This window comes from Nicotiana tomentosiformis, chromosome 4 (genome assembly GCF_000390325.3).
Source record: "Nicotiana tomentosiformis chromosome 4, ASM39032v3, whole genome shotgun sequence".
NCBI lineage: Eukaryota > Viridiplantae > Streptophyta > Magnoliopsida > Solanales > Solanaceae > Nicotiana > Nicotiana tomentosiformis.
In genome coordinates this window covers 102,032,635-102,057,396 of record NC_090815.1, presented here as the reverse complement: position 1 = coordinate 102,057,396, position 24,762 = coordinate 102,032,635, and the positions used below count along the sequence as shown (strand labels likewise).

The following is a 24,762-nucleotide window of genomic DNA, read 5'->3' as shown; positions in this document are numbered from 1 at the left end:
ACAACATCTTAACTTTCAAACAATTAAAAATCATAATCTCTTAAAAATCAAATTGCATATTTTACCTCCTTAAAAGTAAATACTCAATAAATTTTATCAACGCTGTAATTTAAAATATTATTCCTTCACAAGAAATATAAAAAAAAAATTAAAGAGTAAAATACTAAACATATATTAATTCAGTGAGATATAGAACTAAGACATGAAGATATAAATTTTGGCTATCTATTTTCAGAAGAAATATTCTAATGATATTCACCCTCACGATACTCTAAATTAGTAAATATGTAATACTATGATTTGTTATTTGAGTTGTTCCCATTTTTCATATTCCAACAGATAAAAAGAACTTTAATCATTCACTTGTTAAGAATTTTGAGAGTCAACAGTGCTAATTAGCGAATTCAACACATGATTTGCATAGGAATTATGGGGTAAGTCTCGAGCGTTGAGTGTTAGGCGTGTTTAGGACGCACAATCGGGTGCTTGGGGACGTAAGTCTCACAGAACTAAGCCTCATACATGGGTCTCAAAGTATTTTGATAGTGCTCTGCCCCGGGACGAGTCCCAGAAAAGCCATTTAAAACATTGTTCCACATAAAGATAAAATAATTCCAAAGGAAATCTTTTATGAATAAAGATAACTTTAAGTGCATTGCGAGGTTCTATTGAGTGGACGTTTGGACATAAGAATCGTAAAAATCTAAAATAGGGGGAAAAAAATTTTCAAAGTGAAAATGATATTTGAAATTTAGAGTAGTGTTTGAACATGAATATAATTTTGGGTTGTTTTTGAAGTTTTGTGAGTGTTTTGAATGAAAATTTTGAAAAACAGATTTTTGGAGTTTTTTAAATTTTTCGAAAATTTTCAAAATGCATCTTCAAGTGAAAATTAGAAATTTTATGCACAAACGCTGATTTCGAAAAAAGTAAATTTTTTTTGGAAAAAAAAATACTTCTTATGTCCAAACGGGCTCTGAAATACCCTTTGAAAATGAGAAATGTGCTATTAGTGAACTCCCAATATTAATATATACCTCCCATAAATCAAATAAATAGGTAGTAGTTTATTTGGGATTAATTATGAAGGCATTACATTACCTGCCTAGGGACAAAAGCTAAGAAGTTAAGTTGCCTTACACATAATACTTATAAGTTATAACAAATACAACAATATCAAATTAAGTACTTGAGCTTTTGAGGAGCCTTCGAGTCGGTGGGAGTGATGGAAACCTTAACAGGCCACATCTCAGGAGTAGTGAAGCAGGGCGACTGACATATAAGAGACTTTTTGGGTGGTGTTAGCGGAATGTTTTTCGGTATTTAAAAAATGACTCCGGGCCCGCACAAGTTTTTCAACGGTTTCTCTATCGGATTAAATTGCTCATTGAAGTCTAGCGGATTATCATACTTTTGCTCTTCAAGATTTCTCTCCCAATCCGATAGAGTTGATGTTATATTTTATCTACCTATTTGTTAAGTTGTTCATCGAAATCTATGGGATTGACATACTTTTTCTGGGTTGTTTGTGTTATTCAAATTTGCAACTTTATTTTCGATCATACCACCCAAATCTGCTTCAAATGATCTCAAATTTGAAACAAAACTTTTAAATACGAATACAAACAATCCTTAGTCCCCAATTTAGTCGAATAACACCAAATCAAAAAATCTTGTCTTCTTTAACACTTTCTAAGGTCCAACAATGGAGTTTCAAGTTTTCTACGGTAAATCAACAAAATATGTGTCTAAACTAAAAGGTTAAGCACAAATTATCAACATTCAAACGATTTTAATAATAAATCGATCATTAACTTTTATTTTTCACCATCAAACAAGAATTTTAAGCTTTAAAAATTAAAGAACTATGGCGTTCAAATAAAAAAAAAGGGGGGGGGGGGGGGACATTTTGCTAAGACCATAAAAAATGAAGACATTCCACCAAAAGCATCCCTTTGGGCAGAGGCGGATCTAGGATTTGAAGGTGACGGATGCCATAATTTCTTTTAATGTATTCCTTGTAATGACTAATATGAAATTTGTTAGGAATGTTTATTCGATTTTTTTGAGTTTATTCAGGTCAACTTAATAGATATTTTTTATTTTCAAATATAAAAATTACATCTCAGATATTAAAAAATAGACGTAATTAGCATTTTAAATAAGGAACATACCTTTATTAAAACAACACAAGTAAAATCAACATTTTTACTAGGAAATTACATCTCTTTTTGTATATTAAAAATAAATTTACACAAGTAAGATAACATCTTCAATAAGGGAATTACATCAATCAGAATAAGAAATTTTTAAAAATATCTTCAATAGATAAATTATACCCCACAAGTATAGAATTAAATAAACTACAAGTTCTCAAAAATCAAAATCATAAATTTCATATTTTTTAAGCAATGCTTATGAAATTTTTGTCATAATCTAATACTAAAGAGATTTAAATTATATTTAATAACCATAGAATAACACAATTTTTTATGATATAATAAAAAAAGATGAAATTTTTTGATCTCAATCGAAAATTCCCATTAAGACCCAAATTTTTTGGATATAAAAGAAGAAAACTCATAAATTTGAGATTAAGAGGAATGCTTATTTTATAGAATTTTATAAGTTTGGAGTTTCTTTTTTTGAGTATTCTTGTCAGAGACCGCATATAAATAATAAAATAAAGAAAAAAATGCAAAAAATAATAAAACGATAAATAGAAAATTGGGAGGTAGCCGAAAAGGAAAATGACCGGGGCAAAAAGAAAATAAAAAGCACACGAAAAGTGAAAGTTGGACAAGGGTCAAGATAATTTCCAACTTGAATTTTACACACCAAAAAAACTTTCAAAAAGATCTACCAGCCATGACAGCTTTAACTAATTTACGGCGGGTGGTAGGATAAGATATTTAACCTAATTTAAGAAAATTTCAACATAGGAATATAAATTTTTTATCATTTTAGGGGGTGTCATGCCACCCCACTGTAAAGGGATGGATCCGCCCCTGTCTTTGGGGGTCACGCCGTGCTAATTTCCGAGTGAAGCACGGCGAGGAGGCACCACCGTATTAACCACCACAATAGAGCTATCAAAATTGGCTAGCCTAGCCCAGCCCAGCCATATGTCCCAACTCTTCTATGAATGCAATTTGCATAGCATAACATGCTTTTCGACAACCTCAACACAAAATTTATACGTGCAGGGAGATACTAGACTTTCTATAATCTCGCAAGAAGTTTAGGCCTTGATATAGCCAAAGGTGTTTACAAAAAGGTCAAATATATATACAAGTGTAAAAAAAAATCTTTACATTACTAGGGCAAACTAAAAAGATAGAAGCAAGTTATTACTCTATTTTCAAGTTATCATATCAGACCTGCTATAAAGAGTTACATATTATTGTAGGTTAATTTAAGATAGGTGTAAAAGTTTGTACACTGTGAATACACAAAACATAAACTCTAATATAAAACAATTGAGCCTTGTAGTTTACCATGATTATCATCACTAATACTTTTGGATCAAACACTATCATGATTTGCTGTCCTTGTAATATTATGAACATAAAGTTCAACATCGTGCTTTAACATTACCAATGAGAACCTGAACTGCTTGTCGAGTACCTGAATATCTTCTGAAGCAGTAGTATAATTCACACACACACCCGAATATTTTCTGAAGCAGTGATATAATACACACACAACACTAAGCCGAAAATGTTAACAACTCACCTTACAACTTTCATTTTTTGTAGACCCAACTGCCCAGCAAAACAATAAAAATATTCAAACTAGAAATCTTATAGAATAAGTGACAAATGTACTAACAACATAAATATGAGATGAAGCTTCTTAAACCACATGTACATCTGTCAAACAGAGCTTAAGACTATGATATCCACAATGTTCTTCTAATCAGTGCCAGTACTTGGGTAATAAGTTATTGCCATCAAAACTTAATAGCAGAAAAAAGAAGAAAGAGGCACAAATGTGAGCTTGATTGAGGACTCTAAACCCCTCTCTGACACTTATTTAGCCTAAATGAGGACTTCTATACTATACAGCAGAGACACATATATTGTACAACAGGAAAATGGGGTTGTCCGAAAGATGTGGAAGAAATTCCAGACAAAACCACCTGATCAATTAGAGAATATGGACACGAAGTGACAGCCGTTCGGATCGGACTATGAGAGAAAGCAGTAGATAAATGCTGTACTAAATGTGCTGAGCCAAATAGCCAGATTAGCTACTTGCTTCTCCACCTCGTAGCTATTGTAACTCCATATAAATGATCACCTGTTAGCAAGTCAAAGAACCAAAAGTCAATAAATTTTCAGGACTCTTCAAGATGCTCTTGTAGTAAAGATAAGGCCTTAATAAATGGCATCATATTTGTGTACAAATATTGCTATATTCCGTTCAAAAGACAGATTTATGTTTCTTGTGCTTGTTTGACTTTCAAAAAAATTTCACATAGCACTTCTTAGTGGCCAACTTCTAATTTTATGTAATCATTTACATTGTGCTCATCGAGTTTTGAGTTGGTGTTCTTCTACTCCCCCCCCCCCCCCCCCAAAAAAAAGAATCAATTGTTGGGGTGGCGTATGAGTCTTAGAACAGGAAATGAAATATCTCATCAGCACCAAAACAGACACTTGTTATGGAGAAGTTAGCCATAGCTGTACCAAACATGATATGCAGGAGAAACAGCAAATTTTAACAGCTGATTCTCTATTGCTTCTTTCACCAGTTAACCATGACAACCAAGAAATATGACGGACAAACAAATGACATATCAGCATATCGGTGACTAGTGCGCTTCATGGTACTCATGTTTGTCTGTGCTACATGCAACACTAATGCCCACGCTCAAGCTGAATGTTAAAATAGGAATGTTATTCATTCCCTCATTTTTATCTTTTCCGATAAACGTTTTTTCTTCTGATGATTCAAGATTCTTTAAGTATCTTACCCTGTTTGAGAAAGCCGCTGCCAATTCATTAGCTGGTGAGATTGTGGATGCCTTTGCAAATAAGATGAACTGGTCCCAATGCCATTGTCATCACCAACATATTGGTCGGAATAATTAGTACTTGAGGGAGACCATACGGGAACTACACCCCCATCCCTTTCTCTAGTACTACTGGCAGATTCTGCTGTAGAATCTTCAGAATTTCTCCTACCAACCGTGGGGTTGGTTCGAGCTGGTTGTGTGACGGCTTGGTCAAGTGTGTCTCTCCTAGGATCTTCAGTTACATTGACGTCGTTTGGAACTTCTGCTCTATTGTCCACTACTGAATTTCTAATATCCACAGAGGTTTCTTCATCATCAGCTCTGAACAAAGACGACGTCATGCTTGGGACCATCTGATCTTCATAGCGTCGAACAGTAACTATAACGGGGTGGTTGTTCCTAACTGGTTCGTGGTCCATTTCCATATGCATGTCCTGAGGGAATGCTATCGGGGAGTCAGCAGAGTCGCCATGACCTTCTTCCATACCATTCTCAATTGCAGCTCGTGAAGCTGCTTCGTGCTGCCACATTTGTGATAGGGCTTGTTCTAGTCTTACTTTTGCTGCATCAATTTCGACGATGGGAAGAGGATAATTGGAACCTAGCTCAATGCCAGCAGCTTCAAGTACAGATTCTGGTGCATTCCACGGGTGGTGTATCCATTCGGTGGGCAGCCTAGACAGTTCAGGAAGCCACCGCCGCACATATTCCCCGTGAGGGTCACACTTGTATCCCACAAACTACACGAAAGAGAACAACAGGTTCAAATAACTACTCAGCCTTATTCAAATAAAGTTACATTATAAAACAAGAGGAAAAACAGAAAATAAAAAGATAGAGAGTAAAAACTGCAGGTCTCTTTTGTTTTTCATGAAAAAACAAGAAAGGAAAACAAAAGAAATGATACAGAATTAAACTGAAGTCCGTCCTATTCATTTCTCACCAGTATTTCTTTAGGTTACTTGTGCTTTATAGATAGAAATTCAAACTTCAATTCAATTCAATACCAAAAGAATCTCTCAAGCACTGTACTAATATCTCAGGATATAAAAAAATCACAACTTGCAATTTTGCGCTCACAGATGCATTCCGTCTTAGCTTTAGCACTTTGTGGTTGTTGAATGCCAAAGCAAGAAGATTGACGCCCATGAGATGTTCATGGAATGTCTACTAGCAAGTCAGTGCCTTGGAACTAACTTACAATCTGAAAATAACAATGGCCATAACGTGGAACGCTTTAAATATTCATAAGCATAGACTAGTCCTGGAGCTATTAGAATTGTCCATGATAGGATGAACTGTCTATAACTGGTGAGTCGGTATACTATGTTTGAAGTTTTGAAATTTTAAATGAAAGAAGAGATTCTCCCTAAAAAAAAATTACCCCGACATACCTGTGGATTATCAATCCGATCAAACTCACGACCATCAGGTAGGGTACCAGAGATATATTGCCAACCAAGAGCATCACTCTCAAGATCTGCATCTAACAATGTGTCCCAAAAATACTTCATTCCCCACCTCCACGGAAGCTGCAGAACCTTCACAAAGAAACTAGATACCACGACTCTGATACGATCATGTAGCCAGCCGGTTGCCCACAGCTCTCTCATACCAGCATCAACCAAAGGATAACCCGTTCTACCTTGCCTCCACGCCTTAAAATAGCCCTCATCCACTACCCACGGAAAGTACCTTAGGTGACCGAGCAGCGGCCTTTCATGGCTATAAGGATGATTAAAACTCATGTATCTGGAGTATTCCCGAAGCCCAATGGACTTGAGGAACAAATTGACACTTTCTTCACCAGCTTTATTTCCTTCATTAGCCCAGAAAACTTGCTTGATGCGAACAAAATGGAATACCTTACGAACGCTGACTTCCCCAAAGTGTAAATGTGGAGACAGAAAGGAAGTCGTCGCACTATCAGCTTTCCTGCGGTTCTGTGAGTATTCAAGTAACGGTCCATTAACGAAAGTAGTTAGTGCTTTATCAGCATTGCTCCACCCTGGCGACCATGCCCGAGCAAGAAGTGCATTGCTTCCTTTCTCTGATTCATCTTCAAATACCAAGTTGTCCGAAGGACATCTTGATGCATCACCTGGAAGTTTGCAAATCACCAAATGTAAAAAAGGGTAAACTCTAAACCAGTACTCTTATAAGTGCATTAATACAATTATAGGAATTTGTTTCGATCCTTAGCTTATTAGTGACAGCTTAAACATCTACATGTTCAGAGTCGCCTTTTTCATTTTTGAAGCACTTCAATATCTGCCAACAAGCACATTATGCACCATGTAGTGATTCTCGGAGCTTAGAGCCGCCTTGCGACAGGTTCATTACAGTGGAATGTCATTACTTTAATCTGACAGTCAATATATCTATTACCTCGAGGTAGATCTCCCTATTTGTATACCTCATTGTTGGAACATAACAGTAAGCAAAAGCAACATATTTTAAACAGAATATGTACAAACAAGAGCAGAAATTTTATCCGGAAAGCCAATAAGAGATAGGGGAAGCTCAAATGAGAACAAACCAGTTATAATCCTCTTAGGCGGGAGAAGTGGAGCTTCAGGATCATAAGGCATGCTAAGGCATTTTTCCCAAAAAGCAGAAAATGTTGTGAACGGGCAACCTTCTTCATCATTAACTTCCCATGGTTCATAGAGCAAATCGGCATTAAAGGAGCGCACAGATATACCTTGAGCTGTTAACACTTCTTTTGCGCGATGATCTCTAACAAGTGAAATTGGATCTAAAGCAAAAGAAATATAGGTGTTGGTCAGGATAAGGCAGTGGATGAAAATGGCTGTATTCTACTCCTACTACTGAAATGAGATGCTTAAAATAAAAGCCATCCATTTCTATTAGCAATTTACCATTCAACTAAGGTCATACCAAATGTTTAGCAATACTATTTCTGTTTCTATTTTATCAAATATCAAGGATATGCAATATGTTTAGTACAACAAATCCAGATTAATGTGATTCTGATACAAGCACTGTACCTAAATTTCATTAGTTAATTAGGAAATCATATGCCAATAATTTAATACTTACCAGAAGACAATTCATTATCTTATTCTTAAAGGACATACAGAAAGCACCAATCTCAATTAAAGTAATCTCAAAACAATATATTAAACTTTTAAATAACAACATAAAAAATAGGAAAGAAATAATCAAGTCAAACAGAATAATTAAATACTATAAAAGGGAATTCTATTTTTTTATAGAGAAACAGAACTGACCATATAAATGATTGAAGAAGAGCTGAGTAGCACCAGTAGATTTGATAACTTCAAGAAGAGAAGAAATACTATCAGTAGATCTTTTAGTAACAAGGGAAGTGCCAAGACTTTTCAAAGATGAATCAAGATGAGCCAAACTTTGCTTAAGCCACCATCTTGAAACTCTACCAGGATAATAATGCCCTTCTTCTTCAGGAGCCCATATAAATACAGCAATTACTGCTCCTGCTCCTGCTCTTACTCCTGCAGCTAAAGCTGGATTATCTTCTACTCTCAGATCCCTTCTAAACCATACTATGCTACTACCACCACTTGACATCCTCTTTCAACAACCTCAACCTCAACCTCAACACCAACCACAACTCTCACTCTCTTTCTTTCTTTCTCTTTATATTTTTCTCTCTATGTAAACACCATGTTAGTGTGTCTTTTTCTTGGATAGTAGAAGAATAATGGGATTAATCTTATCTCTTTTTTTCACTGCTCCCTGTAGCTTTCACTAAGGAGATAATGATTACAAACCATAATCAACAAAAAAAAAAGTGAACTTTATAGGAAGGATTGAGTAAAGAACCTATCTTTAACTTCCCTAGATGTTATCTATACGTACAAGAAATTAATCCTCTCAATTCTTGAATGAATTATGCTATTCTGAACAAGTTACTACAAAAAATAAAAACAGGTTCTAGAGAGAGGGGGGGAGAGGAGAAAGAGAGAGTGAATGTGATTGGTTAAGGTGGTGGGGTAACAAGAGAAGTTATGAGCAAATTGCAGCCACTACTTTATGGTTTTTGTCTAGATTTTATTTTTTATATCTTCTTTCTTATCCTAAGAAGGAAACAAAATTCCACACAAGCTTCTCATCTAGTGCCTTCTCTAATCCTCCCTCTCTTTTGACAGGGTGGAAAATTCTTTGTTAAATTCAAGATTGGCTTTCTTATGTACAATAAAGTCATATAATTTAGATGTTTGATTATCATGAATCATTGCAAATTGACGGTGATTTGGTTGCTTTTGTTTTAATCAGACAATGGGACATCACAAAATGAAATGACATTGTGCACCTTATCAACCAAAATGAAATGACATTGTGTTCCTTATCTGTAATGGATTTTAAAGTCATAATACTGACAGTATAACATATGTTTTGCCTAATAATGCAATTTAACACATAGGTGTATTCTAGATTCAAGCTTCAAGGCTCATTTCGTACTAGGGTTAAAAGGGATAATTAATCTCGGGATAAAATTTGAAACGAGTTTATCTCACGTTTGGTTTTGATAAAATTGCGATATAACTAATCCCGAATTTTTCTGTAATTTTTATCTTTATAGGATGGTGGAATAACAATTCCGGGATAATTAACCCTAGGATAACTTATTTCTCAACCAGATGACCCCTAAAGGTTTAACCTTTAAGGTTCTAAGCATTAAACTTATTGTATTTTCAAAATAATAGGTTCATATTTACTACTGTATTTTTTATAATTTCAGTGAATTTTTATAAATCCATATCGAAAATACTAGATTAAGATGAACTCGATGTCGGAACGCTTCATCTGACTATAATTTAACATGTTATGACAAGTCACTTACAATTATAAACGAATACTTATTAATTGGAGTTACTAACAACTAAATTTTAATCAATATAATTATGTTAATATTTCTTACATGGTCAGTGGTCAGCGCATGGAACTTAAAAGCATCAAAAACTTTATTATAGCTTTTAGCAGTAAAAGTGGCAAAGTTTGATTCACAGGAACTTTTTTGGTCGCATCTGATTCTAGATTACCAAAGATTGTTACTCCAATGTGAATGAGATAATAATGGATTTCAAGTAGGGATTGCCAATAGTTTAAGTTGGGGAGTTGGAAGGGGACAGCAAACATGGAGAAGAGATAGGTGTGCTGACTATATTGGATTTGGTATTTTTCTATAGGGTGGGCCTTTTCTTCTTTTTCTGAATGGGGCATTAGATTCCATTCATCTGTTGCTATTTAAAGTGTGATAGATTTGTAATTGTAATGTGGGCACTCCCCCACCCCTTCTCCTTACTGCTACTTTCACACGTTGTTGTATTCTCTTATTTATTATTATTTTATCGAGGAGTTTGGGCGTGATTGATAAAATTATTGTCATATGATCAGAAAGTTATAGGTTCGATTCGTGAAAGAAATAACCTCTCGCAAAAATACAAGATAAAATTGTATACTATAGACCCTTATAGCATAACCCTTTTCCGAACTCCGCGCATAATGCACCGAATTATCCTTTTATTATCAGATCAGCTGCAACATTAGTAGAAGTAAGTGAAGTTGCGCAGTATTTTATACAGGAGTGTCAATTTATAAGATCATGTCTATTTTAAAGTCTTATGTTCTATCCAAGTTATATTACTTTATATTATTTTCAAGCGATTTAGCGTATTTTAAAAAAAAAACATATTTGCAATAGGATGAGTTCTTTTTAATGAATATCTCCGCCACTGGTATCTAACTATCTGGTACGCATTTATTTTGTCGAGTGGTGGTTACGGTAAGTCTCCACAATCACAGCTTTATTTTTTTAGAACCACTTTTGAAGTTCTGATTAATAAGGCAAAATCTTAATAACTTCCCGTCTATTTAAATGTGCAAGTTACATTCTTCTATAGGCACATGCCATTTTTTGCCCCTTTTTTTTCTTTTTCCTTTTGCATGTATAATTTGAAATTGTTTAATTTTACTTTCCGTTATACTTTTTGTTCATTCTATACCTTTATTGTTAGCAAATTGTCTTTGTATTTGCTCTTGTTTTTAATAAAGCTCTAGCTTGAAATAGGTGGATTCCAATGTTTTCGAGAAAAAATATCCACATTTATTCCTAAGCTATTGATTATGATTTGAAGTTATGCTCATAGGAAAAAACGAGATATTTTCTTGACGGCATGGTAGTACTAGACCAAAAGTCTAACAGAGGATGAAGATGCTCAATTTCAAAAATTGCATGGGGAAATTTAACATTTTACCCAATCTTATGTAAATTAGTTAGACAAATATATTTTCACAATAAGAAATCACGAATAAGAAGAAAATATTTGAATACACAGTTTAATTAGGGGGGTTTTCCATTCTTCTTTGGTCAGAGTTTTATTAGAGTATATTTGAATTGAAATGTAATTTGAAGAAACCTGAGAAAGTGCTTCACCTCAGATGAGGCTTTATGTTTCTTGTCCTTGTTACTGTTCTTAATGAACTCAATTCCCTTTTTACGTTTTTGTTAAAATAGATTATTATTTAAAAATGATTGTTTTTCTCCAATACCAAATACTAATTCTGGTTAACAGAAACTGATTTTGTTTAAAAAAATTGTGATAATCGTGTAAAAGATGAAAGTTTGTTAGTGATCACGCCTAACTATGTCTCATAAGAGATCTAGCGGTCGTTGCAAATAAAATCCGGTTTACGCCCAATGAATAGTTTTGCACGAATTCAAATAATTAACCTTCAGAAGGATTATATAACAATTTGAGAGTTTACTAACTAAGATCAAAGTAATTAAAAATGCAGTAATATGTAACTAACAAGGCAAATATTGTAGACAAGATTTGGAAAAGTCTAAGGTTATGATTTTCCCTATTGTCGGAATCTACCCCGCTACGTTTCCTATAAATTCACCTAAATATTTTCTACCGATCGTGAGTACTTTAAGTGTCGTAGCTCTCTCTCAAGTAACTACTACAATTTACTCGACGTATTCTCTCGAACTACACAAACTAGCACTAATTTACCGCTCACGACGAACGCACCAAGGCTTCATTATCTCTAATCCCGCCTTTAAACCCTCCGTATCGATCTCTCAACTATGTTAGGAGTGGTGTTGTTCAACAATTACCTAAATGTGTACTCTCTCGAGCAATATACACACTAAATAGGCACAGTTAATTAAGAGCTCTTCAATTAACAACAATGAAAATATAGTTGAACAAGTAGAGAAAAATCAAAGGCAAATCTATATTAAACGCAGTAGAGAATCATCCTTCAATGGGTTCCATCAAACCTTAGATCAAAGAGTTTAGCTACTCATAACTACAAAACAATCAACATAATGTTTAAAGACATGAAACTACAAAGTAAAGAGATAAAGCAAGGGAAAACTCGTTTGATTCTTGCTCCACAGTGCTTGGCAGCCTATTTCTTCTCCAAAATCATGTCCAGCCCTAGAATAACTCATTTGGGGAGTATTTATGTCAATCCCCCGGTCCAATTTCGGGTTTGGGGCTTTTAACCCGCGACTTTTAATTGCCGTGCTATAGACCTCGCGAAACTTGGTATATAGCGCGGTCGACCTGACTATATATCTCGCGAAGCCTGGTCTATAGCGCGGTCGACCTGGCTATAGACCTCGCGAAGCCTGGTCTATAGTGCGGTCGACCTGGCTATAGACCTCGCAAAGCTTGGTCTATAGCACAGTCAACCTGGCTATAGACCTTGCAAAGCCTGGTCTGTAGCACGGTTTGGATACTTGATGCTTTTGTGCTCTTTTCTTGTATTTTTGTCCTCTTTTTGTGCAATTTTCATTTGATGATTCCTTCCAATGTTCCTACACATAAAATAATATAATTTAGCTCAAATATCGCACAATAACTCATTAGACCAACAAAATATAGAGCGGGTAATGTGATAAAAGTAAAGCATTTTGGTATCACATCACCACCCCACACTTAAACATTGATCGTCATCGAGTCAACCACCAATTCCTAGAGCACTTTTATTTTCTTTTAGCCCATCCGAAGCACCCCATACCTATGACTATGGTTGATAGCAACAATTAAACTTTAGCATATGTCTTTGACACACAATTCCCTTTACTTTATGCCATACTTCAAATCTTTATTCAATAAAAGGACAATATGTTTCTAACAATCCTAACCTCACAAACCGACTCAATATCACAATGCATTCATGGCTTGAACACTTAACATCATAGAGAAATCTAATAACGTCACATATCCCTTGCAAAATCATGTGCCCTCACAACAAGAACAAGAGAGTAAGTTGAATCCACACATTCGAATAAAATGCTCAAATATATTTTAAGGATTCTCATATATCAAAAAAATTCCTTACTCTCACAAAGAAGTCCAATGCATGCACAAAGTACCATAGGCTTGCTTGCCCATTATGTAAACCTCTACTAATGTAGGCTTGCTCGATCTAAAATTAATTAGGACTTTTTATGGTTGTAATGTTAGCTTAAGGACGGGTAGGATAAATTTAGGAATAGTGACTAACCCTCCTAAACACTTTAACACATTACATAATTAATTTTAAGCGCATATTTCTTCAACCCAACTGCATTTTCACAAACAATATCAACCCCAAAGTATTTTCTCTTTCTTTAAGCACTACTTTAATTCACACCCACTAGCAAGAACAATATTTTTTTTCTTTAGTTTTCGCTAGTGTGTATTATTTTACAAAATAAGTGAACCCTTCTTTCTTTCATTGGTTCCACTCGAAAGCCACCCCACACTTAGTCCTTACTTCTTCTAGCGCTCACTTCACAATTAAAGTACTTTACGAGGTACAAGGATCAAAATAATATTAATTAAAAACAAATGGGCATAGGCTTGTAGTGTTGTTGCCAAATAAAAGTCTATAGGCTCAAAAGGGTTGATTAGGGATAAATTTTATTTGTGGTAGGCATTAAGTTTAAAAAGATCAAAGAAAGCCTAAAATTATTTTTCAAACCGAGCTAAACCTAAAATTTCGCTTCAACTCAGATGCCGGGCAAGTTCTAGACTCTAATGCAATGACACGGACTATATAATTTTTTACCACACATGGCACATGACTCACCAAGGACGGTTCCATTCCTATTCTCAAACAATTGCAAGTATTCACAGAGCCACAAAATATTAAGCATCAAACACAACGTGACACAAGCCAAGAAAATGAGATATATGCGTCAATAAACACGTTATTACTCAACAAGGCATAATAAACATTTTCAAATCATAGGGTAGGTACTACACATGCTAGAGCCTAAATATACTACTATCAAACTAGTCAAAGGCGCCTAGCATTTCTCATTTTTCCCTTTCTTTTATTCCCTAAATTCTATTCTAATCTAAAGACAAAACAAAAACTACTACCCGGTTCAACTACATCCCGTGGAAAAGAACCGATGCACAATGAAAAACCACGAGGGATTATTACTATCTACAAATATATATATAGTAATAATATATATATATTATTTTTTTTGTAAGACTTAAGTCCCTCAAGAAAACTGCCTAAGAGATCCATCGTCGGGAAAAGTCAAGTCATTTCATTTTTTTTTTACTTTTATTTATTTATTTATTTATTAAATAAGGGGAAATACAAAAATAAAATAAATATTAAACACACAAACTAAATAGTTTATCTAATATTTACAAATGTCAGAGAATACCTTCCACCCCACACCTAGATCATGCATTGTCCTCAATACATATATAAATTCATAAACACAAAAACAAGTAAGGTCGTTGGAAAAACTCCTTGATCAGTCATCATCCTCGCTCTCATCGTCGAAGCCTCCATCTACACCTGTCCAATCCTCATCCTCTGCTCCCTCAGCATCATCATCATCATCCTTGTCGGACTGCTCCGGCTCTTGCCTTTACCATCGTCTTTTTTTTGGAGGCATACTCGTACCTTAGATGCTTAGGAGGATTGACGTGTTCTGCAATTGATATCTTAAGTGAGTGAAAAAGTGGATGCAAATTGTCTTCAATGAAATTTGTGTGTGAGAAGGAAGGGAAAAAGGACGGTCAGTGTATTGTGTTGAGTGAGGTGTGTGTGTTGTGTAGTGTTTTAATAGAAAGAAGTTAGAAAACAAAGTTTAAAAAATTAAAACACGTTACCTGGCGACGCTTACTCCCAACGAGCATATTTTACCTAGTGAAGCGACCTCCATAGCGAGATGCGAGGCAGGAGAAGCGAGGTTAAATGTGAGGTGGTAGTCTGGCTGGGTGAGGTCTGATGCATGGTATTGAAAATCAAAGAAAATTGACCTTGTGATAACCCGTGTGACGCGAGGCAAAAACGAGCTCTATCTCGTTGTAACCCGCGCGATGCGAGGCTAATGCGAGGTACTGCTTAGCGAGCTGTATCATTTGCGACGCGAGGCTTAATGCCAGGTTTTGCTCACTGTATCTCTTGCGACGCGAGGTTAAACGCGAGGTAATTACCTGGCAACGCGAGCTGGAAAACACGATGGGCAGCAGACGATGCAAGCTGTGCCGCGAGATTGACCTCGCTTAATCCCTTGCTGGGCGAGCTCTACAACACGCTTAAGACCTGGTGATGCGTGGTGTTTAGCGAGAAAGGGAGTGGTTCATTGTCCTTAGGCTGGGCAAGCTCCCAAGTGAGCAATGGATAATAGGTTTACAGCAATGGACAGTAGGTGATGTGAGGTCCATGGCGATCTCTGAAGCGTGCATGTGGGCTGGCCAATTGAGTTTTTACAGCGAAAATGGGAGATGGCCAGGCGAAACCAATAGTAGGCTAGAAACATGGCTGGCGAGGATTTCATCGAGCAAAGGACCGTGTGAGGCGATCTTTAATGAGTGCTGAGAACCTGGCGATGCGAACTCCCAGCGAGAATCTTGCCTGGCGAGGCGAGCTCCTTAGCGAGCTGCAAAGCAGGCGACGCGAGGCATAACACGAGGTTCTTTCCTGGCTATGCGAGGTCTGCTGCTAGGTTTTTGCTCATTGTTTCCCTTGCGACGCGAGGCTGCCACGAGATTGGTCTCGCTATAACCCTCACTGGGCGAGTTGTATAGCGGGCTGAAGACTGGGCGACGCGAGCTGGAAAGCATGCTGGGCAGCAAGCATTGCAAGCTGTGTCGCGAGGTGAAATGTTTGCGACGTGAGGTTTGCTTCCTGGTGCGTTGTGCATTAAACTAGGTGACGCAAGGTACGCAGCATTGTTTGGAGCGTACGCATGTAATTTTTATTTCGTTTTGTGAACGACTCCAAGTGCCATGACTTTCCATCGTGCTCCATTACCTGTTCAGACACCAAGATTTAGCTAAAAACTTGTTAGTGCATAAAACAAACTAAAATTTATAGTTAAGCTAAAATAAACTAGAATTGGGTTGCCTCCCAACGAGCGCCTGATTTAACGTCGCGGCACAACGCAGGTAGTCAAACTTAAGGTTCACTCAATATTTGAGGCTCCTTCAAATGAATCAACGATATAACTTTTTCGTCCTCCATGCCGAGGTAATATTTTAACCTTTGCCCATTGACTCTAGACCTGTTCGTTCCATCCTCAGATTTAATTTCTGCAGCTCTACTTGAGAGTACTTGCACCACTCTAAATGGTCCCGACCATCTAGATTTCAGCTTACCCAGAAATAGTTTCAATCTTGAATTATACAACAACACGACATCTCCGAGTTTTGAAAATCCTCTCTTGAATATGCTTATCATGCATGATCTTCATCCTTTCCTTGTACAGCCTGGTGCTTTCAAAAGCATGATAACAGAACTCATCGAGTTCATGAAGTTATGTGACTCTACTAATAGCAGCAGCCTCCATGTCAAGATTTAATTGCCTTAATGTCTAAAAAGCTCTATGCTCTAGCTCCACCGGTAAGTGACACGCCTTTCCGAACACCAATTTGTTCGGTGACATACTAATCAGAGTTTTGAATGTAGTGCGGTAGGCCCATTATGCATCATCCAATTTTTTTGCCCAATTAGTCCGAGTAGCATTTACAGTTTTGGTCAAAACACTCTTGATTTCTCTGTTTGACACCTCAACTTGATCATTTGTTTGTGGGTGATACAGAGTGGCAACCTTATGGCGTACGTCATATTTTTCCAGCAACTTTGCGAAGGCTCGGTTGCAGAAGTGAGTTCCTCCATCACTAATGATCTCTCTTGGAGTTCCAAATCGGGTGAAGATATTTTTTCTTAGAAAACCAATAACTCCCTTTGCATTATTTGTTGGGAGTGCTACAACTTCTACCCATTTCGAGACATAGTCCACTGCTACTAGTATATACTTGTTGTTGTATGAGCTAATAAATGGTCCCATAAAGTCGATTCCCCATACATCAAATACTTTCACTTCTTGGATTGGGTTCATGAGCATCTCATATCGACGGGAAATATTCCCCGTCCTTTGACACTCATCACAGCTCTTTACCTAAAAGTGTGCATCTTTAAACAACGTCGGCCAATAGAAGCTCGACTCCAAAACTTTAACAGGTGTCCTTACTCATCCGAAATGACCTCCATAAAGCAAAGCATGACATGCCTGCAGTACAGAAGCTTGGCCTATCTCGGGAATACATCTCCGGATCATGTTATCAATATAAATCTGAAACAAATATGGTTCATCCTAGAAATATATGCGACAATCACGAAAGAACTTTTTTTTTTGCACAGAAGACAATTCATAGGGAACAATACAGCTTGCCAGGTAGTTTGCAATGTCAGCATACCATGGTGCTTCCTCAAGTCTCGTGGCTAACAGTTGTTCATCCGAGAAAGTCTCCATGATCTCTTCCACCTCAACCTTCATTTCAGCTCCTTTCAAGCATGGACAAGTGATCAGCAACTTGGTTTTCCGTTCCTTTTCGGTCACGAATTTCCAAGTCAAACTCTTGCAGCAGTAGAGCCCATCGAATCAGGTGTGACTTTGCTTCCTTTTTATCATTTAGGTACCCGAGAGCAGCATGGTCAGTATAAGCAATTACCTTCGAGCCTATCAAGTAGGACCAGAATTTTTCAAATGCGAACACCACTGCTAGCATCTCTTTTTCTGTCACTGTGTAATTCAGTTGGGCGTCATTCAATTTTCTACTTGCATAGTAGATTGTATGCATGATTTTATTTTTTCTCTGTCCAAGTACTGCTCCCACGGCATGGTCACTTGCATCACATATCAGCTCAAATGGTTGTTCCTAGTCGGGTGCAACTATGAAAGGTGCAGACACTAACCTCTTCTTCAATCTTTTGAAAGCTACCCCGCAGTCATCAGAAAACACAAAAGGGTGATTTTTTTCAAGCAATTTACAAAAATGGTTAGCAATCTTGGAAAAGTCTTTTATAAACTGCTTGTAAAAACCGGCGTGACCAAGGAAACTTCTTATTGCCTTGACGGAAGTGGGTGGTGGCAGCTTCTCTATTACATCAATCTTGGCACGGTCTACCTCAATGCCCTTACTTGACACTAGGTGTCCCAAGACTATACCTTCATGTACCATAAAATGGCATTTTTCCCACTTCAACACCAGATTAGTCTCCATACATCTCCGTAACACTCTTTTCAGATTTCTAAGGCAATCATCAAAAGAATTTCCCACCACTAAGAAATCATCCATGAAAACCTCCATTATATCATATGCTATATCTGTGAAGATGACCATCATGCTCCTTTGGAATGTGGCAGGTGCATTATATTGGCCAAACGACATTCTTCGAAAAGCGTAAATGCCATATAGACAGGTGAATGAAGTTTTCTCTCTATCCTCCGGGGCAATAGATATCTGGTTGTACCCCGAATATCCATCCAAGAAGCAAAAATGGGACTTCCTTGCCAATCTATCTAGCATCTGATCAATGAACGGCAAAGGGAAATGATCTTTTCGGGTGGCCTTGTTCAATCTTCTGTAGTCCATGTAAATTCGCCATCTCGTGACTATTCTTGTTGAGATTAATTCATTGTTCTCATTTTGCACAACAGTCATCCCACCTTTCTTTGGCACACACTGAACTGGGCTAACCCAGTTGCTATCTGAGATGGAAAAAATAATTTCCGCATCTAACCACTTGATCACTTCCTTCTTTATAACTTCCTTCATGTTAGGGTTCAACCTTCTTTGATGTTCTCTGGAAGGTTTGTGCCCATCTTCCAGTAGAATTTTATGCATATAGAAGGCTGTGCCGATACACTTAATGTCTGCAATGGTCCAACCAATTGCATTCTTGCACTCTTTCAATACCTGCAAAAGTTATTCTACCTGCACATCTAACAAACCAGATGAGATAATAACAAGTAAAGTTGAATTAGGTCCCAAGAAAGCATACCTAAGGTGAGATGGTAGCGGTTTCAGCTCCAATTGTGGTGGTGCTTCGATCGATGGCTTGGCTGGAGAGTTCTTTTTTTCTTCTGAGTGTAAAGGCTCGAATTCGAGCTCTCTTTTCCAGTACCCTTGCCTTTAAAGAGCCAACACCCATTCCGCCAAGTCCTCACCATTTACTTCTTCTAAGTTCATAAGCCAGGCTGTTAGAGGGTTTTTTTGCATTAGGTGTATCATCATCTTCCTCCATGATTGCATCCACCGTGTCTAACAAAGAGCAATTTGCGAACTCACTGGGTCGTCGCATAGACTTTTGCACATTAAATGTTATTTCTTCATTATTCAGCCTCATCTTCAGCTCCCCTGTTTCACAATCAATCAGAGCTCTCCCTGTGGCCAAGAACGGCCTTCCCAAAATTATGGGAATCTCATCATCAACCTTGCAGTCTAGAATGATAAAATCTGCTGGAAACACGAATTTTCCAACATGCACAAGTACATCGTCAAGTATACCTGATGGTATTTTCACTGTTCGGTCAGCTAGTTGCAGTAACATGGATGTGGGCCTTGCTCTTCCAATGCCTAACTTTTTATAGATAGATAATGGCATCAGATTTATACTTGCTCCCAAATGACATAATGCTTTGGCAAATGCATAGCTACCTCTGGTGCATGGAATTGTGAAGCTTCCAGGGTCGGATAACTTCTCAGCTATAGGTCTTGACACAACAACACTACAAGTTTATGTCAATGTGACAGTTTCCAAGTCTTGGAAGTCGAACTTACGAGACATTAAGTCCTTCATCATTTTTACATAACCGGGCATCTCCCTCAAAACATCAATTAGAGGAATGTTTACCTGAATTTGCTTCAGCATTTCCATGAATTTTTTGTACTGTTCATCCTTCTGATATTTGGCCAACCTCTGCGGGAAGGGTGCTGAAGGTCGCTTCTTTTCCGTGGCTTGAGTTAGACCCTGCTCAGGCGCTTTTTCGAAAACCTTCTCTTGTATTTTCTCAGTCTCCTCTGCAACCTCTTTTTCCTTATTTATTTCCTCGTGGGCTGGTTGCACTCTTACTTATGTTAGCCCAGTTGACTCATCTAACTCAATTGGCACTGACACAAGTGTTTCAGTTGACCCGCTCTCACGAGCAATTTATTGCTCTAAATCAAGATCTCTACCATTTCTCAAGATCGCCGCCATAAGCGGCTTCGGGCCCTGCTCTTTTGGATTGACATGTGTGTCCGCAGGTAACGTTCCTTGAGGATGATTGTTAAGGGCCATAGATAATTACCCTAGTTGAATCTCAATACCCTTGATAGCCGAATCGTGTGACACTACCTTTTCTTGCATTTGGTGGACCTTTTCTTCCATTTTCCCTTTGGCCCCAATGAGTTGTTGCAACATTTCTTTAATTTCAGATAACCCATCATCCTATCTCACTATCTGCTGTTGTTGAGGTTGTTGATTAGTTGGTTGCTGATTTTGCTGGATGTATCCTTGTTGCTTTTGGTAAGGTACTACTTGACCTTGTGGTCGCATAGCTCCAGGATTGTTGGTATTTTTGTACTGTTGTTGTGCTGGTCTATACTGCTGATTTTGCTGCCCCAGTTCTGACCACCTTGTCTCTGTCCTCCATAGTTGCCCACATAGTTCATGTTCTCTTGATAATTCTGGTTGTCACTTTCACCGCTCCATGAACACACGTATGGTTGGTTAATGCGTGGTATACATAATCCCCCATTAGTCGTGTCAACTATGCGTACCTGCTTCTGACATGATTCATAAATCTTCTTGGTGAGGATACTCATTTGCGTCAGCAGAGTGGCCATATTTTCGGCTATGGAATTGTTCGGGTCCAATGCTACTGAGTGAACTATATGGGTGATTGTGGAATCTCTTGTCATCCATCCCGATTTTTGAGCCATTTTATTTAGCAGGACCGTACACTCTCTAAATGACTTGCTTAAAAATGCTACACCTGCTGAAGCATCAACATTGGCCTTCAAGCTGTCCGCCAATCCCATGTAAAACCGTTGTCCCAACATGTGATCTAGGATGTCATGATGTGGACACTTAACCAGTATACCTTTGAATCTCTCCCACGTTTCTTGTAATGTTTCACATGGTTTCTGCCCGAAGCTCAATATCTCATCAACCTGCTTGGCAGTCTTATTGGGTGGGTAGAACTTATTCAAAAACCGCTTGACTAATTCCTCCCAAGTTGTGATGGAATTTATGGGGAGAGAATTAAGCCAAGTTTGGGTTTCTCCTATCATTGAGAATGGAAACAACAACAGTCTTATTGCTTCTGGTGTCACATTTGGTTGCCTTTGCATGACACAAATTGACAGAAATTTTTTCAGATGCTGTTGTGGATCTTCAATGTAAGATCCATAGAACAGTCCCTTGTTTTGCAGCAGATATAGCATGTTGTTTGTGATTTGAAATGACTCTGCTTGTATCTGAGGGACTACAATTGCAGTTGCCAAATTTTCAGCAGTGGGTTGTGCCCAATCATACAAAGCTGCTTCTGGCACAAGAGGCGCCACACCCTGATTATTCGGGTCATTCACATTGTTTCGATTGTTTTGATTATCCAAAGCGTCACTGTCACGACTCCAAATTCCCTCCGTAGGATGTCGTGATGGCACCTAGTCTCTAAGACAAGGTAAGCCTATCAATGCGGAATAATAATAAATATCTGAAATAAATAAACTACAATTCAAACAATTTCAACTCCCAAAATCCGGTAGAAATAAGTCACAAGCTTCTAAGAATTTATTCTCTATGTCTCTCTATATTAGAATCTAAAGCAAATAAGGAAGACAACATAGTAAGATAGAAGGGGACTCTGGAGTCTGCGGACGCTGGCAGATATACCTCGAAGTCTCCTCGTACAGCTAGTTTACCGATGCGTGGTCTGATAAGATGTACCTTGATCTGCACAAAAGATGTGCAGAAACGTAGTATGAGTACACCACATCGGTACCCAGTAAGTGCCAAGCCTAACCTCGGTAGAGTAGTGACGAGGTCAGGTCAGGCCCTACTGGAGAATAAATAATGGCATGGTAAAATGAAAATAATATTATAAGATAAAATGATAATGGAAATGAATCAAGTAGTATGTCATATTTAATTACATCAAATAATGGCAATTAAATACCTCGTGAAAACAAAACAGAATTATTTCCAACTTGAAGAAAATCACAACAATAATCAAAGGCAACTGGGACTATAAATCAATATCAATAAGGGCACTCCCGAGGTACCGCCTCGTAATCCCAAATTATAAACAAATTCACAATATCTCATTTCCTTATCTCACAGCGGGAGCCTTCACAATTTATTTTAAAGAAAATATTTTTTCCGAAATAGCATCCCGCGTTTTAGCTATCCTTATCACACCGCATGACTTCTAGTAGTTCCCCTACTACCCACGCGTATCAAGCCACCCTTATCTCACCGCATGCGTTTCAACACCCAGACCTTATACCACCGCATGCGTATCAATATCACAATATATCACAATTTGCACCTCAGGTGCTCAAATAATTTAACTTGCCAAAATAATTCAACAACAATATTTTTCCACAATAAAGAGCTCACGGCTCATGTCAAAATAATTCAACAATAATATTTTTCCACAATAAAGAGTTCACGACTCATGTCTTAATAATTCAACAATAATATTCTTCCACAATAAAGAGCTCACGGCTCCCTCACAATGAGTATAAAAATATTCAGGAGTAAATAATTTAGGAAAATAATATTTCAAAATCTTTACTACGTTGCTTCAATATCAAGTTTAAAAATGTCAAATACTTCATATTAATAATATTTAATTTAAAGAAAATCAACCTTCAAATAATGCACAGAATAAAAGAAACCAAGTTTCAACTAAACAGGTAAAACAATTAGTAAGAAAAGATCAAACAAATTTGAAGTATATATCTCAGATCAATGATGAAGAATATAACAAGATAAAATAATTTAATAAATGCGCAACAGTGATCTACACAATTTAAAAATATAATCTTTCATAATTTAGCCCGTGTACACACTCGTCACCTCGTGTACATGACTTTCAACACATTTCAATAATCACATTAATATCAATTCTAGGGAAAATTTTTCCCACACAAGGTTAGACAAGTCACTTATCTCGACTTGCTCCAATTTAACCAAGTATTATGCTTTTTTCTCGATTTTCCGACTCCGATCGACTCGTATCTAGTCATAGTTAATTCGATGCAGTCAACAAAAATTATAGTAATCAATTTCATAAGAAAATGTTACATTTTCATTAAAATCCGAAATTAACTCAAAATTTGCCCGTGGGGCCCACATCTCGGAATCCGACGAAACATATAAAATTCGATAACCCATTCAATTACGAGTCCACCCATACCAATTTTATCAAAATCCGATAACAACTCGACCTCCCAATCTTAAATTTTTATTTTTGGAAGATTTTGCAAAAATCTTGATTTTTCTTCCATAAATTCACGGATTCATGATGTAAATGAGTATGGAATCATGAAATATAATCAATATAGGATAAGGAACACTTACCCCAATGTTTTTCCGTGAAAATCGCCCAAAAATCGCTCAAGAACCGTGCTCCAAAAATCCAAAACGAAATGAATGAAATGACCATTTTTTGGTCCTTAAGTTTCTGCCAATCCGTCACTAAAAGTCCATTTTTTCGTCACTAAAAGTCCATCAGAAACTGCTCTGCTAGCCTTCCTTCAATTGATCATAACTTTATGTACAAATGTCCAAATAATAAATGGTTTAACGTTCTGGAAATCAGAATCAACCGACTACAACTTTCATGTTTTGCAACTTTTCTGATTCCTTATGAATTGCAAGGTATAAGCTTCCAAAGTCGGCTCCATGCATCAGAATTTCTGGCGAAGCTGCTCTACCAGCCTTCATTCAATCCATCATAACTTTCTGTACAAATGTCCAAATAATGAATGGTTTAACTTTAGGGAAACTATAAACAAACGACTACAACTTTCATGTTTTGACAATGTTTTGATTCCTTATGAATTACGAGATATAAGCTTCCAAAATTGGCTCCACATACCAGAAATTTCTGGCGAAATTTCTACAAATTTCCAGCAACCTTCTTTGTCCGAAATCTATTCCGTTTACCTTCCGAATTCCACCCGAGACCTTCGGGACCTTAACCAATTATTCCAACATGTCCCAAAATACAATAAGAACTTAGTCGAGGCTTCAAACCACATCAAAACGACTAATCGCACCTCAAATCAAAATCTTGAACTTTGAACTTTCAATTTTTACAAACAATACCGGAACCTATCAAATCTAGTCCAATTGACCTCAAATTTTGCACGCAAGTCATAAATGACATAACGGAGCTATAAAAATTTTCAGAATCGGATTTTGAC

General features: G+C 37.1%; 2 protein-coding genes and 2 non-coding genes across 6 annotated transcripts; 1 reads left to right on the top strand and 3 right to left on the bottom strand.

Moving 5' to 3' along the window:
- Window positions 1-959: 959 nt before the first annotated feature.
- On the bottom strand, window positions 960-1,078 carry LOC117276535 (small nucleolar RNA snoR83). Its single transcript, XR_004506797.1, has one exon. It is a non-coding gene; the product is annotated as a small nucleolar RNA snoR83 (small nucleolar RNA).
- Window positions 1,079-3,786: 2,708 nt separating this feature from the next.
- Window positions 3,787-9,071, bottom strand: LOC104095250 (cryptochrome-1-like). Of its 3 annotated transcripts, none has more exons than XM_009601333.4 (5): window positions 8,275-9,071; window positions 7,560-7,778; window positions 6,415-7,121; window positions 4,979-5,760; window positions 3,787-4,302 (listed from the first exon to the last, which is right to left on the bottom strand). In XM_009601333.4, the coding sequence occupies exons 1-5, from the start codon at window positions 8,591-8,593 to the stop codon at window positions 4,299-4,301; spliced, it is 2,031 nt and encodes a 676-aa protein (XP_009599628.1). In that variant the 5' UTR covers window positions 8,594-9,071; the 3' UTR covers window positions 3,787-4,298. The 3 variants fall into 3 exon arrangements, with proteins under 3 accessions (XP_009599628.1, XP_009599630.1, XP_070056175.1); XM_009601335.4 differs by having other exon boundaries at window positions 8,308-9,071; XM_070200074.1 differs by lacking the exon at window positions 3,787-4,302 and having other exon boundaries at window positions 4,975-5,760.
- A 10,436-nt stretch (window positions 9,072-19,507) lies between these two features.
- On the bottom strand, window positions 19,508-21,771 carry LOC104095251 (uncharacterized). The gene is made up of 2 exons (XM_070201479.1): window positions 20,864-21,771; window positions 19,508-20,072 (listed from the first exon to the last, which is right to left on the bottom strand). The coding sequence occupies exons 1-2, from the start codon at window positions 21,769-21,771 to the stop codon at window positions 19,508-19,510; spliced, it is 1,473 nt and encodes a 490-aa protein (XP_070057580.1).
- On the top strand, window positions 21,398-21,500 carry LOC117276534 (small nucleolar RNA R71). Its single transcript, XR_004506796.1, has one exon. It is a non-coding gene; the product is annotated as a small nucleolar RNA R71 (small nucleolar RNA).
- Window positions 21,772-24,762: the final 2,991 nt, after the last annotated feature.